We start from the raw sequence: 23,450 nt of genomic DNA, 5'->3' as shown, positions 1-23,450 counted from the left end.
TGACTCCTTTATTTCTTCTACCCTGAAAATCGTCAGTCTTTCAGGAGTGTTTAATTTACATTAAGGGTCATAAATATACACTGGTAGAATTTTGCTACCAAAGAACTCTGTCATATTGACATAAAAGCTTGATGAAGCATGTACAAAACTTTTACTACAAATAAAAATACCAATATAAGTCCTTTATCTTGATAAACATATTTAAGTATTATTATCTCAAACATCAGCACTGTATAAAGAAATATTGGCACAAAATGCATGGTTAAAATAAATTGAGAAATGCATGTTACTAAACTATAATAAATCCACAATTTTTTAAAAAGTGTGATGCCTTGTGTTAGAGTATTTTAGTCCGTGAATAAAGCTGTAAAAATCCTTAAACATATATACTTAAAATAAGAGTACTAAAAAAGAAAGTCTTCCTCAGACTTTCTGAAAATCAAAGAACAAAAGAAAATGACCTTTTAGACAGATTAAAGACCTAAAGGTGAATATTGAATTATATCTATATGTTTTTTCCTGAGTTGATTTAACCTCATGTGAACAACAGTTGTCTTGTAAACGGATGTACACGAACTTTAGAAACCAAACTTTCAAATGGAATTCATTTCAGTTATGCCACAGACTTGAGGTAATGTCACACTTATTCCAAGAGTTATTTGTTACTTAGAAGTTTAAGTGTTCTGACCAGTGAAAAGTTAACAGCAAAATGAAAAAAGCTGAGAATAGCATGATTTAAAGAATGCCAATCTGTAACCCCGGGGATAGGTATTTGCATACTAATTGTAATGTTCCTGCTGTCACATTCCCTTCAGCTTGAAGATCAGTCAGAAGGAGAAATTCAGCATCATCTGTGACAGACAGAGAGTGGAACAAAAAATGCCAATGAAGTGAGTTGCTGTTTAAAGCTATTTTTGTCTCAGAAGATGTACAAATGAAAACACTTGAGTCTTCATTAGTCTCGATGTTTTGTTTCCTTCATTTATGATAAATATGCTAATTGTTGTCTTTCCTCCTGATTTATTTTTTTCTCCTTTCTCCACTGATTTCTTCTTCTTTTCTAAAATCTGTCCACAATGCATGGCTTGCCTGTACAGTTAATTCTTTATACTTGTTAAGATAAAGAAAGGCTACAAAGTGGAGAAAACCCACTGAGCTCCCTTTATGTGAAGCTTTCCCAAATTATTAAATGTTCAGGTTAAAGACGTAAGATATATATGATCCTTGCAAAAACTATTCGTTGTTGCAACATGGATTGAGAAATTTGAACATAGATATTAACTGCTGGGTAAGGCAGCAGCTGTCACTTCCAAGGAGCACGCGGGCTCCTTGCGTGAATCTCTCGCTCTCCAGCAAACCGCTAATTGAGTGTGGAGAGCTCAGTTGTCAGAGCCCACATTTTTAAGTGCAATACAACTGGTTCTAGCGGGCACAATTAGCAAGATAACTAGTAGCTTTCACGCAGTTCCCATCTGGCCCGGCTCTTCTCCGGACACATAATATGGGGACTGCTGGCCTTGATGGCACTCGTTTAATGAAGGAAATCAGCCAAAGCCCCATGAAACACTAAGTGTGATTTTGGCTCCAGATAACACAAGTGAATTTTCATGGCAAGTCAAGTCATACACACACACAAAAATTATCCCGACTACGCACCACAATTTTACAGGAAATATATGCGAATACACAATGGAGAAGAGCCAGACAAAATCTTTGTAAAGTTCCAACTAAAATCCAAATAAAAGGGAAAAAAAGAAAAGTGAGAGAGAGAGAGAGAGAGAGAGGAGGGAGGGAGAAATACACTGTCCATTTATTTAAGGTAGCACTTGTCAAGTAAATTCAACCCAGTCAGTCCATTTTTAAATCAGCCACCCCTTCTATCCCCCAATTTTAATTCAATAGATTTTTCTTAACATTTATATAGTTGCGTTTCTAAAAATTTTAAACCTCTTTGTCAGTCACATCTAACATAAGAAATGTCCTATTTTTGTTTGATAATGCACAAAATTGAAGAATCACTGTCTTCTGAAAACTTTCTATTGAGTAGAAATTACTACAATTTAACTGTTATTTAGAGGAAATATTTGTGTGGCGTGTAATAAACTCTATTACAGGAAAAACACCCTAAAATTTATTTGAAACATTTATTACAGATGTTCCAAAACATGAACAAAGTATAAGCATATGTATATTGACTCATCCATTCCAGGAAGAATTGTAAAAAGAGTTTGGGTTACAAGCAGATACACCTGTGTTTGAACTCTAACTGCCTATTAATATATGTGTGATATTACACCAGTTATTAACTTCTGTGTCTTCTTACTCATTGGTAACATGGGATTAAAACAGACTGTCATTTTGAAGATCAAATGAGGTAAAGTATGTGACATGATTAGCACAATGTGGTATAGACTGTAAACATTCAGTACATTGCTTTTCATTTTAGTGCTATTATAAAAATTGTCTTTCAGTTTATTCATATATAGAAATCACTCTTCCAAAGAATTACAATCAACCTCAAATTTAAAAATTTGAACAGCAAATTAATACTGTTTCTTAAAATAGTTGCATCTCACCTAACTTCTGAAAAATGAATACTGCCTTACAACCAACCCTTCCATCATATCAGGTAGTCAAAATTGAACCTCTCAAGTCAAATTAGAAATCTATTAGAAGACAGTGAGCTGAGGGCATTCCAGGCATTGTCACACACCAGCAGGGGTATTTCTTCAGAGGGTTGAAGGACAACTTTTTCCTTTACAACAATGTCAGTATTTGGTGGACCTTAAATATTACTAGTCTATCCTAGTATCTCCACTGATATTCTATATCTATAGAATATCTATAATATTTTAGTATATCTCCCTAATTCAAAACATTAGGAATTTTCTTTTGTCCTTGGTTCTACACCATCTCCCAGACTTTGCTCTCTTTTTTCTGTTTTTTCTGCTTCCCTACATTAATGATGACACTAAGAATAGCTACCACTCATTTGAACACTTCCATTTCAAAAAAACTCCTTTACATCCAACAAGTCCTTCACTGAATATTCCTTTTGCTTTTGGCTTAAGCAAACTCTGGCTCTCCCTGAAGGACACGGCTTGCTTTGATGCCTTCAGAATGGATGTTGTCCATTTCCTCCAATTTCACACGCTCAGGATTGAGGGTGAGGTCCCTGGTCTGTCGCTGCCTAGTGATGCTTTTGCGTCATTTCTCCCCTTTCCTCACCCAAAACACACTTTGAAGTTAATACAATTCAACTACACCTTTAGTAACCTTCTTATCACGGTCATCTACCAGCATCTTGAAAGCCACTGCACTGCTTCCATTGAAGGCTTTAACGCCTGCCACTATTTGGGGTTTGGCCATTCAGTCATTATTTATTTACATGTCCAACAAATATTTCTTGAACCAGACACACTGTTCTTGGCGCTGGATAATAACATATTTTCCTGTCATCAGACAACTTACATACAAATGGGGGAGTACATGTTCATTCTTGAACGATTCTGCCTAGATTCTATTTCTCAGGGTTTTTCTTTGATGGCTGTTCCTTATTCAAAATGGGTGTACTGTGTGGCCAGACTAGGGATCAAAACTCTCTGCCCTCTTCATTAACATACATTCCACAGGTACCAAGTAGAAATTTGAGTACCATGCTAACCACCAAATTTCAATCTACAAATACACACAACATTTTAAACATGTGCGTTTTAAGCAATCATATAATTTTAGCACTATTTGATAGAATTCCTAATATTTGACAGAAGACCTAATATTTGACTCATATGAAATATAATGTAAGCATTTTACAGTAACAGTTTTCATAGTGCACACAAGCTCTTCTACAGAAAATTAGATCTTATGTCGGGTCCCATTCTGCATTTATGAAAGACGGAAATGCAACCTAAATCTTTTAAAATGTCCATTTGAATGAAAAAAAACACCATTTCAAAATGGCTTCACAGGAAACCTTGTGTCCCCAAGATTTAGTAGATCAAGGGAGACAGGAAAATCAGCTGCCTGCTATTGGGGAAGAAAGTAAAAGAAATGGGAGATAGGAAATATAAGTAATGGGAGATAGCAAGATGAGTTCCCCGTCAACATAGCCTCCCCGTGTAGCCTCTACAAGGACAGACATTACTATCTGAAAATATAACTAAAACTGCAATAGCAGAAGGGAGCAGAGTCACTCCTAACACAAATGATGAAAACTGCAGCAAATCACACAAAGTAATAGAATAAAAAAGCTTAGAGATCGAGTCACACTAGCATATTTAAGATTAGTCACCTTGATATGCAAATGTAAAAGTTTATAAGAATGACTGGGTGGGAGACTCTATTTTATTATCAATCATTTTAACAGAAACCTTCAATTAGACCATTCCTTTCCATAACGAAGTCATTTGCACGTCACAGCTACATTATCCAAAATTTTTCTTCTGGGTAGCCGATGCTTTCTATAGATGGGGGCTTATTTCATCAGGATCTTTGTTTATTAAGGGGAATAATGCATGATATATTTACATCTCAGAAAGTTTATATCTCAAATCTGATTTATTATTTCTACAGCACATCCCCAAAAGTATACCTTCTTTAGAAGACTTAAGTCAATAAATTTTTTGACTGCTTTGGAAAAGATATTACTCTGTCCTGACTGATTCCTAGACTTAAATAAATCAACCCAGAACTGGAAGCATACCAGTCTAAAGAGAAATAAAGGCTGTCTCAGAGTAGGGTAAAGACTTCTCAAAATACTATAAATAAACATTTTTAAAATCATCACATGTTAGAAATCCTTAATCAAAACTTCAAAAAAACTTTTTTAAGATGCATAATTATGAAATGGACAATTTTGTACACTGTGAAAACTTAGAAAATAGTTCATTCATCATTATTGCTATCATGATAACTCTTCAGGAATAGACTAGTGTAATGCCGCATAGATTAACAATTAATATAGCTGAGAAGAAATTCACGAGGCTATGTAGAACAATGAGCGATCTCTCTCGTGCCTTTATTAGAATTCAAGGATTTGTAAGTACTATTAACACTGTTGGCTAGATTAATAATTTGCTGATGTCAAATTACATCCCACTTTGCTTTGCTATTGTTCTCTACTGTGGAAAACATTATATAACTCTTGTTGACCTTTTGCAGTTTAATTCATGAAGCAAAGCTCATTTAAATGATATAATTCAACAAATACACATAACTCAAATATTACTATAGGTTATAGAAGAAAAAGATCACAATGCTATTGTCAAGGGTAGATGCTGTTTCCACAGGTCACCAACTACAGAAACAACAGTGTGGTCTGAAAATATGGACACACTTTTAACCAACCAAGGTAAGATCCAACTAATAATAGGTTTAAAAATACCATGATTAAAATAAAATCATTCAATTCTGAAAGTTGTAGTCATGTTATACACTATGAGTTTGATCAATATTTGAAGAATGAGATTCCCAAAAGTCACACAAATTTATACAGGCCCAAAGTTTAAATGGAATTAGGTTGGGTCCAAAATAAGACAAGATGATAGAAATTCCAAACGTTAAAACAAAAAGAAAATCCCAAATAGGAAGTGATAAAGTTGTCATTTTCTTAGACTCATTATCATTTGATGTACATCATGACTACCTTTGTTACAAATTGAAAGACACATACAGACTATTGAAAAGTTGAAAATTTAAATAAATCACTTGTTTTTCATGTCCTGCAGGCTAAAATAAAGTTTTTTAAGTATCAATATTTATTTCAATTGAGTTCTTACTTTAGTGAATACAAAAACATATTTAAATGTGTGTGTATATATTAATATGTACATTTTGGATATATATTTGTAATTAATATGATGGCTTAATAAGGTAATTTTGGTCAATTATAAATAAAACATCCAAGAATTTAATACAAAATAGTCATTTACAAAGATATGTAGAATTCTGCTTTTGTTATACATAATCCTGCTTTGCAGTATTTCTGTTTCATATGGGATAGAAATGACATTATAGAGACATACATAGAAAATGTCTGAAATGCAGTATTGTTTGTTCTAATCAAATGGCATTTCCAGTTTAAATTTATAAAGTAAATATCAGAATATTAGAAAAGTTTAAAACATGGTAAAGCTGAATAAATTCTTCATGGCTGTTTATTTATATACACAATTAGACTGAAATAGATGAAATTACACTTTCATTTTGTGATTCTCAAATAACTAATTCCCAAAGCACAGACATAAAATAATCCACAATACACCTAGAATCCAACTAAGGACATATATTAAAGATGTCAGGGATATGGAATTGCATTTTTGTAAGCTCCGAATGGCATGTCTCTTTTTTCCTTAAACACGTAACCAGCGGGACAGATCAGGTTTGCTAAGAGCCTCAGGAAGGTATCTCTGTGGGTAGAGAGTTGGCTGGGACGGCACCGCAGAACAGAGACATGGAAGGTGTTAGATGAAGGCAAATGCTTCCACCTGCAAACCTCCAGGGATTTTTGTACCTCATGCCCACATAAAGCAGAAAAGTCATAGATTCATCTGCAAAGCTGTTTGGTTTTTGCTTTTTATGAAACCAGAGAAATAGCTCCCATGCTTTTTCATGCTTTAAACGGTTAAACGACTTACCATATGACCTCCTTGTCTTGTGACCTGAGGATATGTCTCGCATGTATTAGTGTGGCTTCCGCCACCTATTGCTGACCTATTCTACCCATCAGCCCCTGTTGTGCCTAAGCAGTAGCCATTCCCCCCTGTAGAGAGTCCTCAGATGACATGATAGTGATTGTATGTACCATATTATTCCAAAGTCACTCGACAGCCTATGAACATTCAAATTGTACGTATAGAGTAGACGAGTAGGTCAACAATAGTGTGTCCAAGACAGAGATAACTAGCCCCAGTTTTAGTTGTTTATTCTGTTCCCTTGTGTCCAAACAGAGCAATAGGAGGAGAAAAGAAGGAAATGGTTGTTACTTTGATGTAGCCTTTCATTAAAATAGCAGGAGGGAAGAAAATAACAATAGTTTTTTGATCTCTAACTTCCTGTCTCTGGGATGCATTTAGATAACCCTCATTGGGAAAAAGCTTCATATGCCTTAATGACACACAAATAAAATAGTGCCAGGCGTGAATCTACAATATTCTTTCAGTATTATTGCTTAATCGCCTATATAAAATAGATTGTAGTCTAAATTCTGTTTAGACCTGTCAAATTCACCATTGTTTGGACCTCATGGAAAATTTTAACTGTGTTACTAAGAGGATTTTTATAACCCAAATATGTGTCACAGAATCTCAGAAGCTTCTCAGATGTATTTTTAAATGCAAGAAATGTGCAGTTAATTGAATTTTTTATAGTGCTCACATACTAACAACATCCACACTCTCCAATATTTCTACTGAGAATTTTCATTGGTACCTGACAACCCTTTGCAGTGACCTGTTATTTCAACTCTATTTCAAATAATTAAAAACTTGTCAAATCTATTTTTAATAGTGTTTTTAGACACTTTAATCTTGCTCCATGAAGCCCTTTTCTATTTTCTCTCACTAACCTTCACTTTCCTTCCAACCTGCAGCAACCTATGAACAGCTAACTTAGGCCCCTTTTCCATACAGTTTTCTCTGATATTTTCTTTTTTGCTGGTCAATTTTTCCTTTCCCCCGATTCTCCATCAATTTATTTCTCCCTGCTTTGCGACCTGAAGGGTCAGCCCTTCAGCACGCAGTCAGGGAGGAGCGGCTTTGAGCGCAGGCACGGGGGCCCCCATGGCAGGTGGAGGAGGAACCCACCAACGCGTAGGAAGGCAAATCCCTCTGAGCGACAAATGCGCCAAAGGGTGTTTCCTCCTCGGAGAAACACAGTCTCACTTATGATCAGACGCTGCCATCAGAAGGCGTCAACTGAAACTGAGTAACACGAACTGAAAGGACTGGCTTAGTTCAGGCAACTCTGGGAATTTGACAGTAATCTTTCTAACCTGCTACCTCTGTAGAGGCCCACTCGTAACCATCCTCGGCCTTAAAGGATTTATTAGAAGCATTACCTTCCCGAAGAAGCTCTAGGTGTGCCAAAGAAGATTTCGGGGCACATTTTAATGTGGAAACTAGAGAAAGGAAGAGTCTAAACAGGTGGTCACAAACTTTATTTATGAATGCAAGGAATAATAAATGTGTAAATTTGGCTGAAAATAAGATAACGGGAAGAGGTGGGACCTATGGGAATCCCAGACTTCAAGCACTACCTGTTATTATTCAATTTAAAAATGCTAATTGTAGAAATGCAGATATAAATATTTTATGTTTATGACTACTGATCCAAAATAAAGTTTTCTAAAGTTAAAAACTAAAATATATAAATGTTATATTTAGAGGGATGATAAATATTTGCCACTGAATCCTCAAATGCCCACCCTACACAACGTACTTGTTTTGGTCATATGACTGCACTGTGTGATATACAAATTTTTTCTCATATATCTTATAGCTGGTCTAGATGCTTTTCGAACATTCCTAAAATCAGAGTTCAGCGAAGAAAACACTGAGTTCTGGCTTGCCTGTGAAGACTTTAAGAAAACAGAAAGTGCAGAAAAAATTGCTTCCAAAGCCAAGATGATTTATTCTGAATTCATTGAAGCTGATGCCCCTAAAGAGGTGAGTGAAATATTCCACAATAGTGAATATTTATCTGCTAACAAATCTGCTCCCAATTGAAAGGCGCGAAGTCCATCTCGAGGGAAATTAAATTGTCACTATGTATTCAAACAGAAAATGTTGGTAAATTCGAAACGAAGTTCCTTACCGTGATCCTCTGGCACTGATTCAGCAAATATTTTTAAGCACCTTCTACGTGCTTAAAGGTTTCTGTTTTCTGAGCACAACACGCAGCCTCTTAAAAATAGTCTAATATGTCAAAAATTAACAGCTCTACAGAAATCCTACTTAAATGTGCTGCTGGATTTCAAAGTCACCTTCATTTTCCCTTTTGTAAACCACGGACGTCAATTTGGAATAAAATTTTTCAAATCAAAAAGGTATGTATGTGAGGGAAAAAACAACGACTAACCAACAGTGTAAATTCTTTATATTTACTACTTTGGAGACCCACAAACAGCATACAATAATGTCTTCCCTTCCAAAAGAGGGGTTTGCTTACCTTTATTTCGTTGATGGGTGTTGGGCTGCACCCCGCTGGCCTACGAGGCCTGCACTTGCCCAGCTTCAAGACCGAAGAAAGAGCCCGGAGTCAGCGAAAGAGTCATCAATGGTTTAATGGATGGCGGAGCTTAAATGTCTGAAGCACGGTCCTGGAGCAACACCCCACCATGTGTGGTGGACGGCGGGCAGGACGTGGCGGCCGACGTCGCAGGGGAGTCGGGGGGAATAGGGAGGTTCCCATTTATAGGGGGAATTGCCATCAGCTGGGCTCATCGGTTACCAGGGAAACCAGCCGAGGGGCAGGGCCCTCTTAGCCCCTCTGGCTAAGTACCTTCTCCAGGCAGAGGTCTTCCCTTATTAAACTATCAAAGGGGAGCCATTCTGATATAAAGATTAGATCACTAGCTGGGGCTGAGGGGCAAGTATGTAGAAAGGGCTTTAGAGAGAAACCTGCAATGACTCCAAGAATAGACCCCATAAAGTGTTTTATGTGTGTAACATCTCATTTATATTTGACTTCATTTCCAGAACCAAACCATGATCATCTCTGCGCACCCCCTTAATGTTTAACTACATATATATTTTAAAACTTCTTTGATTCCTCACTAAGTATAACATATGCAGAGAGTTTTAACGCATAAGCAGCAAACAGGAACCTATATGAAACTACTAGCACCAAACATAAACCACTAGCACAAGTCATCATCTTTCCCTACAGAGTTGAAATACTGATATCCTCCTAAGTGACAGTTACTACATTTTCTAATCCAAAATTAAAATTCATGGTATGAGAAGTTATTGTACTAGTGAGAACAGAGGACAGCATAGATGAAATGCAAACATTTCCGAAAATCTAGGGCATAAAGTTGCCGTATCAACAGTTCAAGTTTTAGATGGACATTAATTACTGTAGCATATATTGGTAAAGTATAACATCACAGACATGTGAAACAATTGAAGCTTAGCCTGAAATTCAGAGGGGGAAAGAGAAAAGAACATAACTCCTGTGGAGCTATTTCAACATTCATTTCCCAGTCACTATCTAAAAATCAATAAATAATTCCGGAAAACTGAAAATGTATTATATAAGATTTGTCAAGTTGATTAATGTCTCATTCCCTAAAAGGCTTTGAAATCATCTCTAGAGGTATCCTATTTATTGTGGTATTGGTTTGAAAGCCAGATGTTTTTCTTCTTTATGAATCCATCTACTGAATGATTATTTTAAGATAACATTCTCAAATATTATGTATAAAAAATCTTCTAGTAAGAAATGTAATCTTTTAATTATAGCTGGATTCAAAGTTACAATATATAATAAATTCTCAATTTGGACAAAATAGTTTTGTTTTTTTTCCTAATCGTCCCTTCCAAAATAAATTTATATGGTAATAATTTTTAAAAAATAGTACAGTTACTATTTTAGGATATAAAACTTTCATACTTTTTAATAATTTGTCCATCTAATTAATTTTTACTACATAAAATATAATTAAATTTATGGCTGCTTTTCAAATAATAGATTATACTGTCTCCTTGACGTGTCCAAAAAGGTTATTATTGGGTATGACAAAATTCTCATTGAAGACAAAGAAGTGTGTATATACATTTGCAACAGTCATTATCTTTCTAATTATTTGCCATTAATTATTTCCAATTCCAATTACTAAAGTGCATTTGTCTCTTATATACCAATTGCAGTCTTCAAGGTATCTCTCTATAGTCCATCAGTTATACGTTAAATATAATACGACTGTTAGTATGATTCATTAAAGGAATTTTTTTTTGAGTGCCTGTTCCCACAATGAAGTCACAGAGTAGAAGGGGAGATTGACATGTGATAAAAAACAGTCAAATACACAATAAGCAATTTAATAATTTAAATAATTAAAGTTTGTTATTAGCACAGTGGGAAAGAGCGATTAAGTCTATCTTGAGAATTTAGGGACCGATTTGCCGGGTGGTTCACATATGAAAAAGGTTATGTCATTAAAAATAAGAAATATTTATCAAGAGAGCAAATGAAAAAAGAATATTTCAAACTGAGGGCACAGTGTGTCGCCTGGATGTACAAAGCTCCCTAGCGTTTTCCAGAAATCACAAGCATTTTGATATTGCTAACGAGAAGCAGGGGGATAAGGCCAGACAGGCAGCAGTAGAGATAAAGAGAGGGTGGGAAGTAGCTTAGATTTATCTAGTAGGCGGGCTTCACATGACAAAGTGATATATTTGATATGGAGGTTGGAAAATATGATTTTCCTAAGTGGAAAATTAATTCAAGAATGAGATTCACATGAAAGTATTCTCCATTTTTCTATATTCAATTATAGTTGTAAAACTGACTCTCATAAAGAATCAAAATTATAACCAATTTCCTTGGTAGAAAACCCTAAAACAGAGAACAATGACAAGGTCACGTTATCCAGATGTCTATTAAATCCCATTTAGTTTCTTTTCAACTTTTTATGTCTTTATTTCCTCATCTATAAAATTACAAGCATGACAATAATTTTTAATTGATGCAAATAGACAATTTACAATTAGACTATACTAAATTTACTAAATGATCCCTGTCTATAAATTGATGTTACTAATGGTTCTCAGTTTCCTATTCTAATACACAAAACTGCACACAAAAATTGAAATTTCAGGTCTCTATGAGAGATGATAATAATCGCAGTGAACCTCATGCCCTCTCCCTTACAGTGTTACCATCTCTCTGGTTTCTACACTAATCATGTGATGCAGTGGAAAACCTAAAGGTTAGAGATACAGATTCAAATCCTGTAATCTTGTGGTGATCTATTTCACCCCTTTGAGCCTTAGTTTCCACGTCTAAAAACATATCTATGAAAAAGCATGTAGCCACCACACAGGAGAGATGAAAATGATGAATGAGATCAAGCGTCTAGTGTTTACATGGGGCAGAACAGTTTTTAAAAAGTTTTAATCCTTTTTTTTTTTTTTAGTTGGAGTATAGTTGCTTTACAATGTTGTGTTAGCTCCTACTGTTAATCCCTTTTTTCTTTACACAAGTCACTATAAGTGCTACTGAATCTACCTGAAAACATCCATTAACTAACTTCAAAGAACACTTGAGGAAAAGCCACTTTAAAAGACTTGATAAATGTATATACGTGAACACAAATTAGAAAAACATGACAGCAAATCATTAGTTTCAGATAGAAAGAGCTATTCATTGAATGGATTGTACCTAAATATTTTCAGAAGGTACTGCAGGAAAAAAAAAATAAGTGTGAGCCAGATATTTTGACTAAGTGATTTGAAAATGAGAAAATTATTAGATAAGCAATATATATTTTAAAGTGCCCTTACTTTGCACGCAGTAAGAACTTGTGAGTGGCAAAGAAAAAAAATTCTTAAACTTGTATTTATTCTTCCTTCAATTTGGACCACTAATTTCATAATATTTGGAAATTTTCAGAAAAATATTACTTGGTTTCAAAAGAATGTAAATCTTCAAAAAATTGAAATAATATTTTTATATTCAGCTAAGACACTGACATATTTTAAATATTTATGTTTTATTTATATCATTTATATACATTATGTTTGTATCATCACTCCCTTATATTAGAAAGAAAATTGGTCAGGATGGAAAATATGTGATTAAAGAGAAAACTATGTTGATTGTCATTCTGTGAGATTAGAAAATATTCCAAATCATACTACACTGTAATGTTTAAAACTTATATAAATTCAACTTCATAGTATGACCAATCCAGGAACAAATACATTGGCAGTTTCTTAAGTAAAAAATGTTAGTACAAAATATTTAATTCCTAAATGTATTTATTAAAAGTGAGGACATCATAACATGAAACAGAAGAAACTATAGTCATAAAGGAAAAGATGTCTTAATGGGTTGTGCAGGACACTTTTTAAAATACCTGTGTCTGGATTTTTTGCTTTTATTTTTATTGTAGTACAATGTTATTTATTAACTCGTATTTTTATTTCACATCAATAGGTGCTTATTCTGTGCCTACGATTCACCTTCATAAGATAAATTCCCTCCATTGGAAGGGAAGCTGGGTCTAGGCAAGAGAACAGGTAATAAACACAGAAGTATAATGCAATGTTTTGTGTGAATGAGGCAGCTCGATAAGGAAATGCAAGAAAATAAAACAGGTTGAAACTATGGTTTGGCTCAAAAGAAACTTTCAACCTAATTGGGTTAAAAAATGAAATTTCTAGAACTGATTTCTAGAACTAAATTAAGTTCTAATTTCTAGAACTTTGCTATTCTTTTCTAAGAAAAAAATAGCAAAGCAACAAATGATTAAGTGCAAAAAAAAAAAAAGAAAAGTAACAGGTGAAATTGTTTGCATTATACCTAAAAGGATATAATGATTGAATAGTTCTGAGGCAGGATATTGAGATAAGGCCTTTATTTTAAATGAGCTTAGTTTTAAACCGAGTCTTGAGGGAAGAGACAGATATATGAATTCTTGGTAGAGAGAAGCCCATGGGCATCTAGAGGCGTTTCCTGATATTACTGGAATGGCAATTTTGTATCCTCCATTTTGTATTCCTATTTTCTTTGCATTTTTTAAGTGTCACTTCCACAACGTGCTGATGTTATTTTGAGTCTTGGTCCTTCCCCACAAGTTGGTGCTTGCCAGCAGTGCCCCCCAACTAGTGAATCACCTCCAGATAAAATGCTTGCTTGTTTATTAATTTCCTAAGTTTTTGTACACTAATCAATAGATAGGTGTCTATTACATACCAAGCACCTTGCTGGTGCCACTAAGAAAAAGACAGTCTCTGAATAAATAAAGGTAACCATCTTGGTGGGAAAACTGTAGTTAAAAAAGATAATTACAATAAACTTTCATGAGTGTTGCGATAGGGAAATACAGGGGATGTGGTCGCATGCAACAGGAAAATCCAAGTCTAAGGGATCAGGAAATGTACCTCAAAAGAAGTTAATTAGTAAGCTTTGGTCAGAAATTTGAGTGTAGACAGAAACAAGACAAAATGGGAGGAGGGAAGGATGATAGTAGTGGAAGTGGAGGTCAACTAAAGGACCCACTGGTGCCTAGAAGGCTAGTCCAGTAGTGAAAGAAGCCTAGTACTGGGTGCCTCGGAGTATAAGTGCAGGCAAGAGCATCTCCTGCAACCCAGTGATTTCTGCTCCGTATTTATTTCACCTTAAACTAAAGGGATCTCTTAAAAAGGAAGAGAGAGAGAGACAGAGAGAGAGAGAGAGAGAGAGAGAGAAAGAAAGAGGAGGAGGAGGAGGAAAAGGGGGAGGGAGAGGGGGAAAGAAAGAAAAGCAGAGCTAAAGAAACCATAAGCCACATCTGTCCAGGGCTTTTACATGGACTATCTGATTTGATCACCATGTTCACTGCCTTAGGGAGGCATTACAATCATCTACCTTATACAGGTGAAAAATGAACTGAGCCTTAGAATGAAAATGATGGGTCCTACAGTCATTAAGGTACACAGCTCATGAGGACGGAGGTCTTCTGCCCAGGCTTTTACATGTTAAATTCCTTTCTTAGATCTACTACTTATTTTCAATGTTCATGACACAGACTGGGAACCTTGGTGTTTATGCTAAAGGCAAAAGCATAAAATTATCTTGTCACACAGAGTCTATCTTCCTTTCTATCAAAAGCTGTATTTCTCTTCTCATATTCCCTCTAATTTGTATAACTTCTTAAACTATAAAGCGAAAAATAGTGGCAGGAATATTTCTTCTAATAACCGGAAGTATCATTTTGGCCCTCTGAAAGAATGATTGCTGCATTTCAACTCAAAAACAAAATGCTCAGCCGTTTTTTTTTTAATTGAAGTATAGGTGGTTTACACTGCTATGTCAGTTTCTGCTGTACAGCAAAGTGAATCAGCCACAGGTATATATATAACCCCTCTTTTTTTGGATTTCCTTCCTATTTGGTCACCACAGAGCACTGAGTAGAGTTCCCCATGCTGTACAGTCACTTCTCATTAGTTACCTATTTTATACATAGTAGTGTGTATATGTCAGTCCCAGTCTCTCAATTCACCCCATCCCCCCTTCCCCCCTTGGTATCCACACTTTTTTTCTCTACGTCTGTGTCTCTATTTCTGCTTTGCAAATAAGATCATCTGTGCCATTTTTCTAGATTCCACATATATGCATTAATATATGATATTTGTTTTTCTTTTTCTGACTTACTTTACTCGGTATGACAGTCTCAAAGTCCATCCACGTCTCTGCAAATGACACAGTTTTGTTCCTTTTTATGGCTGAGTAATATTCCATTGTATATATGTACCACATCTTCTTTATCCATTCCTCTGTTGATGGACATTTAGGTTGCTTCCATGTCCTGGCTATTGCTTTTTGAATTTGCACACGTCCCTGAGCCACTTAAATTAATCTTGGATTAGCATGATGGGGTTGGTGAAGGACACAAGTCAATCTGACTCTCTTTCAGCTGCTCCAGATAACATTTGCTATCTACATCTATTTTTAACAATCCATATCCATCACGCTTTTATATGTTATGATCACATACATTTGGTTATTTTTTCCATTTCTCTTGTCCAATTTAAGGTATTAGTACTGCCTCCCAACTCGTGTCACTTATTTCTGTCTTTAAAACCAATCATAACAAAAAGATACAGTCCTGTACAGGATGGATTCCTTCTCGATGTTACAAACTTGGCTATTCTCAACTTTAATAGCCGCCCTTGAGAATATATTTCAGGATATTCGTGCGCCTTTAATGATGCCAAAAACGAAGTAATACTAGAGGTTTTAGTGGTGATTAAACAGAATTATGTAACCAAAAACATGATTATAGGCGGCTTTAATTTGAATAGTAATTTTTAAGCTCTGTTGTGAATGAGGTCTAGGAAGCTGCCTGCCCTATTTGAGCAAGGCGTTTTACATATGCATGCACACACTCTTTGCATAATGACAGTCTCCTGCTACACTATACATTCTAAATGAGGAAAAGTCTATCTCATTTGAATGTGAGAGCTCAACTGAGAACTTTTCATTCAAATTATGTAAAAATATATAAAGCACAGTTCAGGGTCACAAGAGAGCCAAAAGGTACAGTTTAAAATGCATTCTTCCTGCTAAAATAATTTGTTGGAAGCCAAAAGAATTTAAAACTGCTGGTATAGAAATGAGGAATTGGCTTGCATAACTTGCAGTTATCAAAATCACCTGAGTATTAAAATATCCCTGGCTCATTATAATAAAAACGTTTTTAAACAACCATCACAAACACCAGTCAGAAGGTAGTCATTTTAATGCAATGGATTGTTGTCAATGTCAGCTGTGTCTAGGCCTTTTCAAAACTGACAGGATTTAAAAGCTGCTAAACAGTTGCGATGACATCTCAGCTGTCATTCCATGAGAATCACAAGCCTAAGTCTTGTTTTCTGAGATTGGCAGTGCAGTGGTCTCAGATAGCTAAGATAATTCATGACCTTTTGAAAAATAAGCAAATTAAAGGTATTTCTCAGTATCCTTGAAACTTAAGTGTATCCATAGAAACAAAATGCAAGTGATTATTCACATCGGTAAATAATATAGATATAACTGTGTTTATTTCATCAGTCGATACGACATTCAGCCCATGCTCTGGACCTACGCATCTGAGATACTCAGCCAAGTCTAAGCTTCCCTGCAATTCCCAAGCAGCTCAGGAGGGACTCAAGACCACACAGTTGGAAGGTCTGCATCTCTAGAGGGTTACCACCTGATAAGATGCCTGCCTTCAATCTACGCCAAGATTAACATCTCCTCTGTTCTTACTTTTTGAGGTAGAAATTGATACGACAACTCAGCCAAAAGTCAAATTTGAGGTGAATGCAAAGTTGGGGGTGCAGTTCGCAGACATGCCTTCAAAAGTGATTATATTAAAGGAATGTATGTGTCAAAATATATATTAGGCCTAATATTTTCACTTTTGTCCTGATACTGAAATTTCAGGGAAGTCAAGAAGAAAAGACAAGGCACTTTGGGTAGACTATTCTCAAACCTCACCCGGATTGACTCCTCAGGATCATTTAACAACAGCGATCACCCTCTCTTAATTGAAATACTATCCTCAGTTGGCTTCTAGGACTCAATTTCTTCTTCTCTTACTGACTACTCTTTTTTTTTTAAATAAATTTATTTATTTTCATTTTTACTTATTTTTGGCTGCATTGGGTCTTCGTTGCTGCGCGCGGGCTTTCTCTAGTTGTGGCGAGCGGGAGCTACTCTTCATTGTGGTGTGCGGGCTTCTCATTGCAGTGGCTTCTCGTTGTGGAGCAAGGGATCTAGGTGCGCAGGCTTCAGTAGTTGTGGCATGTGGGCTCTGTAGCTGTGGCGTGCAGGCTCAGTAGTTGTGGCACATGGGCTTAGCTGCTCCGTGGCATGTGGGATCTTCCCGGACCAGGGCTTGAACCCGTGTCCCCTGCATTGTCAGGCGGATTCGTAACCACTGCGCCACCAGGGAAGCCCTCACTACTCTTTAACAACTTCTTTTGCTGTTGCTACTCATAACCCAGCACACACTATCATGAGAGGAGGCGGTTCTCCTCTATTACCTGCTTACATTTACTCTCCCGGTGATCTCTTCCAGCCCTCTGGCTTTAAGAGGGCATCTCAAACTTAAACACAAATCTGAGTCCTAATTTTCTTCTCAAAACTTTCTTCTACCTGAGTCTCTCCATCTCGGTTAATGGCAACTCCATTCTTTTTGCTCTGGCTAAATAGCTGATAGTCATCCTTGGTTCTTCTCTTCTGCTTACATGCCTTATCCAACCCATCAACACTTTGTCATCTCATTCTTCAGAATATTTCTAAAATCGAGTCATTCTTAAAGATTTTGTTCCTCATCCCAGCTCATAAATATTCAATCACAAGTTCCATCTATTCTACTTTCTAAATATCTTTGAAATCTATGCATTTCCCTCCATTCTCTGTGACACGACCCAGCCTAATCCACCATGATTGACCACTGGAATTTCTGGTATGACTTCCTAACTTTTCTTCCCTTTATCCACACCTAGTTGTTATACCACATAGCAGCCAGTGATATGTTTTTTCAAACATGTGTTTATTATCAGTACCGTACTTAAAATTCTCCTCATTGCTCTCAGGTTAATTAAAAATTATTTAACAAGACCTATAGAAGTCTATGTGGTCTGGACCTTCATGCCTTTCCAGACTGTTGCCCTTTTCCTCCTGAAAACCCACTGGGCTTCTTCCAGTTTTCTCTCCCATGTCCAAGTCCCTTCCTTAAACTTATATACCCATAATAATACCTTGATGATCAGCTTACAATCTCATTTCTTTCAAAAAGCTTCTTTTTCAGAAGGTATATTTTCCCCTTTGGATTACTTTCTCAAAATCTGTCTTCTTGACTGACTTTCAACGTAATCATCTTTATATGATCAGATCTTAGCGTAATTCCTAAGCACCCATTCAGTGAAATACTTTAAATGAATAAATTACAGAAATGACTAGCAAAAAACAACTACTTTTTCAGATGAGGTGGGGTTTTTTTCCCCAGAAAAATAGGGATGATAATACTATCCATCTTACAGGTGTGTGTGTGACATAAAGTAGCCATATAAAGACTTAGCACAACAGTAGTACTATCTGATGAATGTTAACTATTATTATTTACAGTTAAAGTAATCATCTTTAAACATTCTTAGGATTATTTTAGAGATAATGACATCGCTTAAATATTTTAAAATGGGAGAAGACAAAGTCACCAAGGAAAAAAACCCAGGAAGAGAAGACTTGGCCCAGAACTTAGATAATGCATATCTGCTCTGCTCATATTTTGAGGGACATGTAGAGAAAAAAGAATTAGTGAAAAAAATAGGGAAAAGATAGCAGATAGAAGACAGGTAAATTCCATGCCACAGGCTACTGAATTCCCTTTGTAGTGACAAATCTCTCTCTGATTATCAGATTGAATACTTAACATTAATAGAAGCCATTGTATCCAAATCTGTTTAAGCAAGAAGTCAAATTTCTTAAGATTTTTACATCAAAATAATGTATGATGATAAGGAAATTATAGTGACTTTCCGTCTGTGATCAGGGAAGGCTTCTTGGAGGATATTCAACTTAAGCTGAATCCTAAGGGATTTAGGATAATCTGTACAGAATAAAACTGTGGAGGCAAGAGGGATTTTAGATGGTGAAACAGCATAAACGAGGGCTTTAGATACAAAATTCACTTTTGGAACAGAAAGTAGACCAACTTTGTGGATATCACCAAAGATAAGTAGGAGATGATTTCAAAACAACACTTTGAAGTCCAGGTATGAGGAAGCTCAAATGCCAGGGTAAAATGTTTAAATTTTATGTTATAGAAAGTAATGCCTTGTCAGCTGAACATTCATACAATGAAAGTGATATTTTGGTGAAATTGATATAGTAATGCTGTCCACCGTGTGTAGAAGGGGAGGTATCAGGTAAGAAGTAGATTCCATGGTTTAGGGAAGAGATTACGTTATAAAAGGTTAAACTGGAGGGATAGGAGTGAGAATGAAAAACAGCATTGTGGAATTACAAAATAAACGGTGAATAAGGAAAGCATATATATATACACACACACACACACACACAGAGGGAGAGAGAGAGAGAAAGAGAAAGAGAGAGTGAGGGAGAGAGATCAGAGGGTAAAAGAGGTGGCAGAGATGATTCTTATGTTTCCAGCTTGAACAATTTGGAGAAAAATAATGACATTTATACAAACACGTGGGTGTGATATTTTGTCACTGACATTAAACTGAATTGCCAAGACACAGCTTCGAAAGACTACTGATTATCCCCTGGGAATAGTGTCTCTGCGAATCACTTAGCTATCAATAGCTGATGTTGGCAGCTTCTTGGTAGGAAAACAGGCAAATCAGAAAAGTGAGAGGGGTAAGTCAGAAGTACAAGCTTAGTATATCTGAACAAATAATATTAATTATCAGTATTATATTGAAATGGAATAGTCCTGCTTAAAATTTTACCATGATTTTTAACAAATGTAGAAGCTTTTTTCACTTTGTTTATACAATATGCATTTACTGAATCCTTACCCTGTGCAAGGCATAGTGAGGGGCAGGCAAAATGTAAATCTTATCTAAGTAACCCAAAGTCCTTTCAGAGGTCAGAAAAGGGGAAAAATCTACAAGTAAACCTCACAAGGTAGGTGCTATTTGAATGTAGTCTTAAGGACATAAAAGATTGTGAAAGACTTAGGTGAGAAGGAGTGATTTTCAGCTAGACTGGGATGGTATGGGAAAATATTCATCCGTAACAAAATATAAGAAATTTGAGGGGCAGTGTCTACCTTAGTGGGGATACAGGGCACACGGAGAGGAGAAAAATGTATAGGTTTGGACCATATTGTATAGGTCATGAATGCCAAGATCGAGGCTTTGGGCTTTTTAAGTAGGGAATGAGGAGCTACTGAAGGTGTTCAGTTTGATTAAAATAATAAGGCAGCACTCTGCACCAGGCACACACTGGCCCTGCTATCAGTGAAAACTCATCCAATGACTGAATGCCTAAAGGAGTTAACTTGCTATATTACCTCTATGGGGGATATAAAGTTCAACAAATTGCAGACGACACCATTAAAGAATGAACAGCATAGCTGAAGGAGGAAACGGGCAATATATATTCTCATATCCCCACAACACAAGATAGGATTTATGAAACAGATTATACTAGATGTTCAGAAACCACTACAAGATCTTGGTAATACCCACTACTCATTGATTCCGTCCATGAGGCAGGCACTATACTAGATTCATGACATGTTATCATGCCACCTCCCCGCTCAGAACACTTCAGTGTCTTCCCATTGCTTCTAGTAGACAGAACCCCTTACCAAAGCACATAAGCCCCCCAAGACTTGGCCTGGACCTCCTCTCCCAACCTGGTCACAGGAACTTTTTTCTCACACCCTGCACCCCTGCCATGCAGGTACGAGGCTCTTCAAACACAACCAATTCTTTCTTGCCTCAGGGATTCTGTATTTGTTTATTCTGCCAGAAATGGTCTTCCCCAGATTCTTAGAGAACCTGCTTCTTCTCATCCTTCAAGTGTAAATATAAAATAATACTATTTATAGTATTAGTATAAGACTACATAGAAAGTATATAGTATTTTCTCCAAATATAGAAAGCACCTGGCACATAACATACCCCAAAATGTTTGTGGAATCAATGATTGTATGGATCATCTCACTTTATTTCTTGTAACCACTCAGTCATGAATGGCCAAGCTTCAAGATAAAAGAGCAGAGCTTGAAAATATGAAAGTAACTCACCCCAGGTCAGCAACATCATAAGTGTTAGAGCACAGATTGGAAAACTATCCTAAAATCTTACCTGTACCCCACACCATCTTCCTGTATAAAGAAGCAGAAATTGATTCCTTCGAGGAAGTTGCAGCATTTCATCTGGAACTTTGATGGAGGACCTGAAAGGATGATCAAAGAAATACAAAGCAGATGTAATCTGGATCCCTGAGTAGCTGAAATCCCTAAAGAAAGAAAATATCAGTGAGCAAATAGTGGCCTTTGATGATTCTTTTCAAAATAAAGTTTTTTTCTTTTGTTCTTTTCCTACAATAATAATACTGAAATAGTTTGGTATTACTTATCTCATTTAGTCCTTAAAACACTTTAAGACAGATGTTATTATTATCCTCTTTTACACCATAGAAATCAAAAATTGAAGGAAACTGTAGAACTTGCTTTACTCATATGAATAGCAAGTAAGTAGCAGAGGAGAGATTTGATTGAAGGTCTACCTGCCTATATTTTAACTTCAATTCAATAAACATAAATTGTCATTTATAGTCTTTTACCAGACCCCCAAATTCTGGCATTTTTATAGTCTCCCCCATTTTACCAAGAGACATTATAATTCTAGTCAACAAATATTTACTGACTGCCTATTATGTGGTAGATAATTGGCTAAGTGCCAAGAAATAAAATGATAAATAAGACAGATATAGCACCTGCCTTTGGTGAGCTTTGAATTTTAAGATTCAAATCTCTTTCGCGCTTCATGAATATTTTCAGTTTAAGTGAAACAACTTGGATGTGACATTTTCTGCTTCTCAAAATATATCCTGGAATATGGGTAGAATTGGACAAGTATCTCCACAAGGTTTGGGGCATTTTACAGATTTGCAGGTGAATGGTGTGTTCAGTATAACAGATCTCTATTAGACCTTGCTGAGAATAGTTACATGTGGTAGTGCTCAAGGGACAAGAATATACATACAAACACACACATGTATATATGTATATTCCATGGGAGGCATGGCGGTCCGTGAAATGGGGTGTTATCTGGTCCATTTTGGCAAACAAAAAGAAATACAAATTAGGATGAAAAGCAGCAATATGGGAAACAACACGGGGAGGTATGGAGAATGGGAATGGATTGGTGAAAACCATCCTAGTAAATTCTAATTATTGCTCTGCCTATGAAAAGTACATTTTACATATTAAGGTCAAAGTACTAGAAAGAAATAAAGGATGGGAGGGAAAAGAAATCTAAAATCATAAAATATCTTGTTTGCCTTTCATTTTGCCATTTTTGGTAATCTCAAAATAAGGCTTGACCTCTGTTCTCTGTCAATGCCAACTCTCTGAACCTAGGAAATGTAATTAAACTGAGCATGTGTTCTGCATTTCAGAAAATGAACATGTGACCTCTCTGTTGTTTTGCATCAGATTAACTTTGTGTTTAGAAAAAAAATTCAAATCATATGTGTATCTACCATCTGTTTAAACCACGCATTCTTTGATTAAACTAATCTAATGCGATGAAATTTGTTTCCACACATTAACATTGACTTCAGTACCAGGGACCTCATCTCAAAGAATATTGCAGAACCAACTCTCACATGTTTTGATGAGGCTCAGAAGTTAATCTACAGTCTGATGGCCAAGGATTCTTTTCCTCGATTTCTAAAGTCAGAGATTTATAAGAAACTGGTAAATAGCAAACAGGTTGGAAATCATAAAAAATGGCTCCCTTTCTTGTAAAGAAGGTAAATGACAAACTAACAATCAGATTATAATTAGGGGGAAAACAAGTGATAGGATAGATCAACTCAATCACTATACTTCAAGGCTAGAATGTTTTAAATATACAAACACAATGTAAGTTTTTTTAGGGTTTAGAATTCATGTTTTACTCCAATAGAAAAATAATATTTTATATCTGAAGACTGAATGTTTAAGTCATTTGTTTAGAATGTGTTTATCAGGTACTTAAAAATCTCCTACTGGG

At 35.9% G+C, this 23,450-nt stretch overlaps 1 protein-coding gene across 1 annotated transcript; it reads left to right on the top strand.

The window, feature by feature from the left end:
* Positions 1-879: 879 nt before the first annotated feature.
* On the top strand, positions 880-23,203 carry RGS21 (regulator of G protein signaling 21). The gene is made up of 4 exons (XM_061185293.1): positions 880-890; positions 5,274-5,350; positions 8,497-8,663; positions 23,000-23,203. Exons 1-4 carry the CDS (start codon positions 880-882, stop codon positions 23,201-23,203), a joined length of 459 nt encoding a protein of 152 aa, XP_061041276.1.
* The last annotated feature ends 247 nt before the right edge of the window (positions 23,204-23,450 follow it).

The sequence above is a fragment of the Eubalaena glacialis genome, chromosome 3, assembly GCF_028564815.1.
Source record: "Eubalaena glacialis isolate mEubGla1 chromosome 3, mEubGla1.1.hap2.+ XY, whole genome shotgun sequence".
NCBI lineage: Eukaryota > Metazoa > Chordata > Mammalia > Artiodactyla > Balaenidae > Eubalaena > Eubalaena glacialis.
Note: the sequence above shows the minus strand (reverse complement) of the source record. Positions and strands in the feature narration are given on the sequence as shown.